The 9,627-nt window shown below is 49.8% G+C and overlaps 1 protein-coding gene across 1 annotated transcript in view; it reads right to left on the bottom strand.

Moving 5' to 3' along the window:
- The window catches only part of LOC118395562 (lipopolysaccharide-responsive and beige-like anchor protein), a 405,339-nt gene that overhangs the window by 111,152 nt on the left and 284,560 nt on the right, over positions 1-9,627 (bottom strand). The window contains 1 exon segment of the mRNA XM_052464349.1: positions 4,399-4,551. Within this exon segment, the coding sequence (XP_052320309.1) occupies positions 4,399-4,551 (153 nt within the window).

Raw genomic sequence — 9,627 nt, 5'->3', positions numbered from 1 at the left:
TGAGGGTCATGAATCTTGGAGCTGTATAAGTCAGGGTCAATCAAGGAGCCGTGTTTAGACGGGTGGAGGGTTGGGATGTAGAGCGGTGGTGGTGGAGGGTTGGGATGTAGAGGGGTGGTGGTGGAGGGTTGGGATGTTGAGGGGTGGTGGTGGAGGGTTGGGATGTAGAGGGGTGGTGGTGGAGGGTTGGGATGTAGAGGGGTGGTGGTGGAGGGTTGGGATGTTGAGGGGTGGTGGTGGAGGGTTGGGATGTAGAGGGGTGGTGGTGGAGGGTTGGGATGTAGAGGGGTGGTGGTGGAGGGTTGGGATGTAGAGGGGTGGTGGTGGAGGGTTGGGATGTAGAGGGGTGGTGGTGGAGGGTTGGGATGTAGAGGGGTGGTGGTGGAGGGTTGGGATGTAGAGGGGTGGTGATGGAGGGTTGGGATGTTGAGGGGTGGTGGTGGAGGGTTGGGATGTAGAGGGGTGGTGGTGGAGGGTTGGGATGTAGAGGGGTGGTGGTGGAGGGTTGGGATGTAGAGGGGTGGTGGTGGAGGGTTGGGATGTAGAGGGGTGGTGGTGGAGGGTTGGGATGTAGAGGGGTGGTGGTGGAGGGTTGGGATGTTGAGGGGTGGTGGTGGAGGGTTGGGATGTAGAGGGGTGGTGGTGGAGGGTTGGGATGTAGAGGGGTGGTGGTGGAGGGTTGGGATGTAGAGGGGTGGTGGTGGAGGGTTGGGATGTAGAGGGGTGGTGGTGGAGGGTTGGGATGTAGAGGGGTGGTGGTGGAGGGTTGGGATGTTGAGGGGTGGTGGTGGAGGGTTGGGATGTAGAGGGGTGGTGGTGGAGGGTTGGGATGTTGAGGGGTGGTGGTGGAGGGTTGGGATGTAGAGGGGTGGTGGTGGAGGGTTGGGATGTAGAGGGGTGGTGGTGGAGGGTTGGGGTGTAGAATACCCCAAAATAAATGGCACTAGAACACATCGTGTTCTCCTTTACTCAATGTAAAATAAATGAGGCCTACATCTTCACATATGGAAACTAATACAGGCTAATTTCACAAACAAAAACTCACACACTACAAAAACATTGCACAAGCTGTAGACTACCACTCTCTCTCTCCCTGATGCAAAATGGAAAAACAACCTGCCATTTTACGTGTCGCTACAATCCTCTACCGTGTGGAGGTTTTAATGGCGTTCCCAGATTGGGCTTTAATTAGCTGTTAATCATCTTTGGTGCTTAACGAGTGGAGCAGCTCTGGCACTCAGAGTCTTCCTCTCTCCCCCTCTCTCCTCTCTCTCTCCCTCCCTCCCTCTCTCTCTCCCCCCGTTACTGGTGTTGCTGGGCCATTAGGAGCAGACGACAAGCTAAAAGAGCCAAACAGACCCATTAACTCTCCCCCTCTCATCTCAGACTCTCTTTCTCAACCCCTCACTGCTCATCTCGTTCTCCCTCTCCCCCTCTCTCTCTCATAATGTCACAGGAGCCAGCTGAACCCTCTAATGCCAGCTATCAGTCATGAGGGGAAACCCGCCCCCCGATCCCACCTCTCCCTCCATCCCCTTCCCCAGGGTGACGGGACTAACTTCCTCTAATGGTGTCAGTATGTGAGGAGGACGTGTTCTCTAGAATGAGAGGGTTAATGCCCAGGAGCGTTCCAGACACTCCATGTTCATTACAGATCAAACTAACCTGCGTTCCGTTCTCTTTCGCTGGACATTCTCCATCTCATACGAGTTGTAATTGATCTTGACACAGCGACGTGTTTCGGCGACAATGTCAATGTCCTCCCTCCGTTCTTTCTACCACCGTAAAGGGAAGCCTGCTGTGACATCCAGCTTACACACAGTCTTAAATAGGGCGCATTGAAATAACATTTAGCAAGACGGAGAACAATATCTCTCGTCGTTCTCCTGAGGGAGAGTCTGTCTCAGTAGCCCCAGGTGTGTCGGCCTGTCAGATATTCCATAACAGCTGGGGAGCGGGGGCTGTTCTAGACACCACAGACACACTGCTGACAGCTCTGTCCCTGCGGGCAATAATATCTGTTCCGTCACCATACGACGTCCCACTGGAACACATCGACTAAAGGAACTTCTGTTCCTACTGAAGTGTTATTCATGGGAAATGCATGAAGACGTCCAGACAAAACATGTGAACACAGATAGTTTCAACAGATCATTGAAACACGGCTCTTCATCTATGCAGATTACATTCTTTTTAACATTTTTATAATGACAGCAGCTGATACTATAAATTGGTGAATTTGAACGTAACAAAGATGAGTACACAAATACCAATGAAACGTAACTATTGTTTGATCTACTTCCATTGTGTGCTTCTCTCACAAAGCCAGGCACCCTGACATCCTGTTTGTATTGGGAGCATCTCAACGCCTCCTCTCTGCCCACCTGTCCTCTAATCTCGCTGCCGAGCTGCTCTGCTCTGCAGGATGGATCGATGTCGGCAGGATTGGCACACGGTGGAGGAGAGAAACAAAGGGCTGGATCGATCTGCACTGTAATGGTGTGTGTGTGTGAGTCTGTTCTAGGTTGGACATAATTGCCTCGGTCCTGGAGGAGGACAGAGCACCATGGGAATTACAGCGAAGGGAAACTAGACCAGTACGGACACACAACAGTTGAATCACAGCAACAAACATAATTCATGACGCGCTCAGTGATACTCTGTGGAAGAGATCAGGAGATCCTGCTTAGCGGTCAGGAGATCCTGCTTAGCGGTCAGGAGATCCTGCTTAGCGGTAAGGCGGCCCGCTAAGACGTGATAAGGACATTTGAGTTCCATGTGAAGAAGCCGCCACTGAATCCCCCACCGCTGCAGTCAGACAGTGTCACAGAGCAGTCCACCTTACAGCGCTGGGGGTTAACGGCAGTCAAACTGTCAGCCAGCCAAATGCTGCCCTGGCCGCTAATTAGCTGTAGGCTCCAGTGGTCCGACTACCTACTGTAACATCTGCAGTAACAGCCTGCTCTATAGATCATCTGTCCACTAGGCAGGCAGGCAGGCAGGCAGGCAGGCAGGCAGGCAGGCAGGCAGGCAGGCAGGCAGAACACACACTGCTGTAGCAGTACTATGTCCAACTGTCTAACCACCACACAGCCAAGCCATCTGACTGGGGATAACACGCCCAGCTGGAAGGAAATGTGTGTGTGTACATGCCTATGTGTGTGTGTGTGTGTCAGACAAAGGTCTGTCCATCTGAGAGTGTGTGGCAATGAGGCTATGTGCATGTGTGTGAGTACATTGACGATAGCAATCTGTGTATGCGTGTCTGAGTGCTTACCGACCCCCCCCATCTCTGTTGCGTTGGCGTGTCACACCTTAGGTTGTGTGATTAATGACGTGGGCTGAGTCCCATCAGCGTCCTGACTAACACGACCACACAGAGCACAGCCTGATCACCACAGCCTGATCACCACAGCCTGATCACCACAGCCTTCCCTGCTGCCTCATCAGCCACTCATTATTACCACTGGGCAGAGACTGGAGAGAGGTGGGAAGTGTCTAGGTCCTAAAAGACATGCCAGGAGTAGCATCATCAAACTATGTGGCAGGGCAGGACATAGCTCCATGGTTATTAGCTCTGCACTATGTCTCTGGGAGAGCATCTCAAGGGTCAGGGGTGGTTTATGTGAATCCTTGTTTCGGAAAGGAGAGAGAGAGGGGAGGAAGCCATTAGACTGTTTGAGACAGTATTATTTTACAATCTTCAACGCAGTGGTTTAAACAGAGGTGACAAACAGTTTGAGCATGACACCAGAAAAACATGGAGCTTTTTGACCTTCTGGAACATCTGAAATGGGAGAGAGGAGGAATCTAATCTGGAGCACAATCTCTGCTGCTTGTGTGTAAGAGGACACTTCAGTCACTGTGGTGCTATAAAACTACGACAGTAATTCTGAGAACAACTAAATATACACAGGTCTGGTGTGCTTGGGGACAGGAGGGAGAGATCAGAAACAGGACACTACACCATCCTCCTCAATAACTCCTTGGCCATGTGAGATTGCCAGCAGAGTCATCAAAGACAAAGCAGAGTCATGTCAGAGGAGCAGGAGGCTCAGGTAACAGGAAGGGACCGGAGCTGGACAGGAAAAAACACTGTCTCTTTTCATTAGCATTTCCTGCTAAGCTAGCCTAGCGTCGAGGAGGGGTAGGGATCTGACAGGGCTTCAGAGGAGTGGTTTGATGACATGTGAGGAAGAGGACTGCTGTGTGTGTGTGTGTGTGTGTGTGTGTGTGTGTGTGTGTGTGTGTGTGTGTGTGTGTGTGTGTGTGTGTGTGTGTGTGTGTGTGTGTGTGTGTGTGTGTGTGTGTGTGTGTGTGTGTGTGTGTGTGTGTGTGTGTGTGTGTGTGTGTGTAACTGCATATGTGTGTGTGTGTGCGTGTGCGTGTGCGACGTACCAGTCTGTTGATGCGTACAAACTCCTCGGGGGTCTTGGCCCAGGGCGGCAGCTCCACGTCAGACACCACAGTCCCATCCTCCATCACCCCCAGGCTGTAGTTGTTGGCGTTTACAAACATCTCAGGGAGGTAGTAGAACTCTGGGGTCAACTCCTGGACAGACAGACAGACAGACATTAACACTGTAGAGCCAACCTGAACCGTCCCTTCACTATGTTATGTCATGTTCATGTACTGATAGTGGATAGTCAATAAATCAACCCTTTTAGTTAGGGAGAACAGTATCACAGTAAGCCATTTCATCATTCGAATAACACTGACAAGATGCTCTGTGATACAGCCTCAGTGTGTGGGACACTACATTAGAATGTGACTACTGAGGACCCACATCATGACAGCCATATATTATATATATTATATTATATATATTAGCCAGGTAGAAAGAACAGGGGACTGTGACCTTCAGAGTGAGAAGCTACAGTTTAGAGGGAGAGTTCATTAACAGAAAGAAAGAGAGAGAAGACACGGTGTAAAGTACATTTATAACGCATGTGGATGTGTGTGTGTGTGTGTGTGTGTGTGTGTGTGTGTGTGTGTGTGTGTGTGTGTGTGTGTGTGTGTGTGTGTGTGTGTGTGTGTGAAGGTCCTTTAATCTGGGACTGCCACTGTCGTCCCTCAGACAGCTAGTCAGACGCTAGTCGCAACACTTGAGCTGTGCCATTACTCATGGAAATTACATTTCAGACTTCTCATCTGCTGCCTGCTACCACGCTGCAAGCAGGCAGGCCGATAAAAGGCTTCAAAACCTAGCGCGTGTGTGTGTGTGTGTGTGTGTGTGTGTGTGTGTGTGTGTGTGTGTGTGCGCGTGCGCGCTGGGGTTTCCACGCTTTTGAAAGGGGGGTTGTCTGTAATCGTAGAGCGCCAAACAGAATATATGATGTTCTATTTTCTATGCTTCTCAAAGGATTTTCTGAAGGATTAGAAGGAGCGACAGGTCACAGAACTCACCAGAATGTGATTGTGTGTCTGTGCAGTTGGACACTTCGTTATGGAATTATGACATTTCACGATGGGCCCCAAAAAAACATCAACGTTCGTGTAAACTGAAGAGCTCGATTGTTAAGACCTTGAGGATATAAACTTTAAACCCGGCTTCATTTCTAACAAACCATAGCTCAGCCTCAATGTGTATGAAATGCCTTCATATACAGAAAGACACAAACGTTTAGATTATGGGGCAAACCAAAACATATCGTGATAAATCTTTGCCATCCCGCAAACAGAAATAAAACACTAACGTCGTTAGGAGTGTGTGTGGGCACGTGGAACTAACTGGTAATAAAACACTAACGTCGTTAGGAGTGTGTGTGGGCACGTGGAACTAACTGGCAAGACTGGACAATGTAAGCGCGTGTTGAATTAACCCACTTCCCGGGCGCCTCCTGATACGTACAACAAACAATAGCACGACACCCAATGTAAATCCTGTGTTTAATCAGTACATCTACCCCTCGTGATATACTGAACCTACCCATCAACATAACAAGTGTCAAACATGAACTACGGCCATATTCCACAGCAGGGAACTGAACCATGGATTTACGTATGGAGCGAGCACTCATATTTCAACATGATACAGCCACAGCCAGTATATAAACAGAGCACCGCAAGTATGAAGACAAGGCACAACACAAGTGTAACTCTTCATTTGATTCCACAATAAAACAATAGCTAATGAGTGACTAACTCCATATAAAATAACCTGTTAATAAAGCGTTGAGGAGCAGTTGTCTTGTAACGTGTCCTGGGTCGTGTTCAGTTGGCACAAAACGTAGAGTGAGACGGGGAGGTACTACTTGTCTGAAACGGAACTTGTCCAATAAGGAACACTTGGGATTTTTTTCAGTTGCAAAATGTTTTTGCTACAGTGTGTGTAACCCTAACCTTAATGAACACAACCCAGTTCTGTCTGACTAGAGCTGAACCAGTGAACCGTCTCCTAGGTCGTGTTCAGTTGCCACAAAACGTACAAAACGGAGTGCCAAGGTTTTGCTACGGTAGGACTTAATGAACAAGACCCTGAACTGTTTGACAGAACACATTATGACTGGGCCTGCTGACTGGTCACTGTCCCGATGGACAGAGAGAGAGAGAGACAGAATGACATTCTGACATCAGGGATGACCAGACCAGAGTCAACACCCATCGGTCATGTCCTCGTCTCCCTGTGACATGGCTGTGTGTGACAACCTGACATGCAAATACATACTGGCAAAGAGGCTACAGGTAGGAGCTGGGAACTGGTCAGCGCATGTGATCAGATGTTCTGTAAGGGCTGCACGCATGTACGCACATGTACGCACGCACACAACAACACACACAGAATCCCTGGAAGGCTGTCTATCAATCAAGCTCAGACCTGAGAGCAGTCCTCACTGCGTCCAACAGGACGGAGACAAATACACGATTAGACAGGAAGCTAGTGAGTTCACTTCCTCTAGATGTGTTGTGTGGGTGGTAACTCGAGACATGGGGCGGTAGCTAGCCGGAGAGATACCCTGTGTCAGTCCATAACCACATATCCAAACCTACAGATGGACCGGAGGGGAGCTCAGTCAGGAGAGAAAGAACCAAGCACATGTTCTGTCATCACAACCAATCCATGTCATACAACCATGAAAGCTTCAGAGACTACTGATCAAAGGTTCAAACTAATCCTTCTACCCTCCCCCCCCACTGCCCTGCCTCCTCCCCCCTCCTTCAGTCAACCTTGAATTGAACCTTTGGCCCATTGGGCCCCCTCTCCACTGGGCTTTGGGTCGATGGGAGGTCAGAACATTGGGCCCCCTCTCCACTGGGCTTTGGGTCGATGGCGGGTCAGAACATTGGGCCCCCTCTCCACTGGGTTTTGGGTCGATGGCGGGTCAGAACATTGGGCCCCCTCTCCACTGGGCTTTGGGTCGATGGCGGGTCAGAACATTGGGCCTCCTCTCCACTGGGCTTGGGTTTATGGCGGGTCAGACCATTAGGCCTCCTCTCCACTGGGCTTTGGGTCTATGGCGGGTCAGACCAATCCTCTGCTACAGTTTGGGTCTCTAAGGCCCCAACCCTCCTCTTTTAACAAGTGACCCACGCTCTTAAAACATTTATGAGTACAGGCAGCCATCTTGTTTCAAATGTAGACTTGGCCTGCTCTTTGGGCCTGGGTCGGGTGGAGTGGTGGCTGGGGGAGTTGGAAGGAGTTGACGGTTGATCGCGCTTCGCCTCCAATGATAAAACATATGGCTCGCATTACCGGTAACACTTGATTGCGAAAGCACAGGGAGAGAGAGAGAGAATCTAGTTTGGTCTCAGTCTAGACCTGTCACAGTGGATCAACCACAAGAGCCCCACTCTACATCAAAACACACAGGACCAGGCTCAACCCTGCACAGCTTCCATGTTGAGTTGAGTTTAGCTACGTCAAAATAACAGAACATTCTTTCCTCGCATGGATGATCTCATTCACCTTGTTAACATAGAAGAGTTACAAATGAGATGTATCAATTTAGCATGCTAAGTATACCATTTAGCTTTAGCTTCAGGACTATTGTAGGAAACTCTAAGAACCTTCTATTCTTTCTAAAGGGGGAAAAAGTCGTAGTTTGTTTTGTATCCCAGTGCATAAAGTGGTGATAACAGGTTAAAGACGCCAGTCCAGTCTGTCTGTAGCGTAGGAGAGACCGTGATGACCTCCGGCCACAATCCCCTGACCCCTCCTGACCTTTTGCCTTAGCCCAAAGGCATCGTTGTGTGTGTGTGTGTGTGCGTGTACTGTTGAAATGTACTGGGAGGGGGGGGGGCCTGGGGCCCCTGCAGTGACCTGTGACAGGACAGGATTGGGGATCACAGAGGCTGGCCTCTGACCACAGTAGAGCAGGGGCCACTGAACATAATGGAGGGACCGGGGCAGAGAGTGTAGCGGGGAGGCCCCCTGTATTTCCCCCACCTTGTTAAGAAGGGCCGGGGGGGTTGAAGGAGACCCCCGGCCCCCACCGCAGACTGGACAAATTTACACCAGGCCTCCCCGGGTCGACCCCATGGAAGCCAGAGGCCTCGTAAAATGGCCGACCTTCAGTTTGAGGTCAGGTTTTGTAGAGTGGAAAGGTTTTAGATGTGAGGAAGTGGATTGTTGTTTTTAGACCAGTGTGTTTGTTTGCTCATTAGATTAGCCACTTTCTCTCTCCGGTGATGAGAGAGAGAGAAGAGGGGCCTTTGGGAAGGCTTTAGGCAAATTCAATGAAAAGGGTGTAATTTGAACGTTGAATGTTTGTTTGGAATACGATTGGAAGATAATGTTGACATTTGACCCCCTAGCTTTGAAGAGCATATTGAGAACATATTCTTATTTATTATAAGCTAAATCTGATATCACTGTCAATAGATATCCATCAACGACAAACAAACTAACGTGTGTTTATTTCCACACAGAAAGACAATTTTATCAAAACACTTATCACAACAAAAAGGTAACCAGTCTTTAGAGACTAATGCCACCCTCTCCTCCTATCCAAGTATGTTCCCTGTCTCCTGGGGTCTAGACAGTAGTGGCCTCTCCTCCTATCCTAGTATGTTCCCTGTCTCCTGGGGTCTAGACAGTAGTGGCCTCTCCTCCTATCCTAGTATGTTCCCTGTCTCCTGGGGTCTAGACAGTAGTGGCCTCTCCTCCTATCCTAGTATGTTCCCTGTCTCCTGGGGTCTAGACAGTAGTGGCCTCTCCTCCTATCCTAGTATGTTCCCTGTCTCCTGGGGTCTAGACAGTAGTGGCCTCTCCTCCTATCCTAGTATGTTCCCTGTCTCCTGGGGTCTAGACAGTAGTGGCCTCTCCTCCTATCCTAGTATGTTCCCTGTCTCCTGGGGTCTAGACAGTAGTGGCCTCTCCTCCTATCCTAGTATGTTCCCTGTCTCCTGGGGTCTAGACAGTAGTGGCCTCTCCTCCTATCCTAGTATGTTCCCTGTCTCCTGGGGTCTAGACAGTAGTGGCCTCTCCTCCTATCCTAGTATGTTCCCTGTCTCCTGGGGTCTAGACAGTAGTGGCCTCTCCTCCTATCCTAGTATGTTCCCTGTCTCCTGGGGTCTAGAAGTATGTTCCCTGTCTGCTGGGGTCTAGACAGTAGTGGCCTCTCCTCTAGACTAGTGGCCTCTCCTAGTATGTTCCCTGTCTCCTGGGGTCTAGACAGTAGTGGCCTC

This window comes from Oncorhynchus keta, chromosome 16 (assembly GCF_023373465.1).
Source record: "Oncorhynchus keta strain PuntledgeMale-10-30-2019 chromosome 16, Oket_V2, whole genome shotgun sequence".
Lineage (NCBI taxonomy): Eukaryota > Metazoa > Chordata > Actinopteri > Salmoniformes > Salmonidae > Oncorhynchus > Oncorhynchus keta.
The sequence above is the reverse complement of the archived record's forward strand: the minus strand, read 5'-3'. Positions and strand labels throughout refer to the sequence as shown.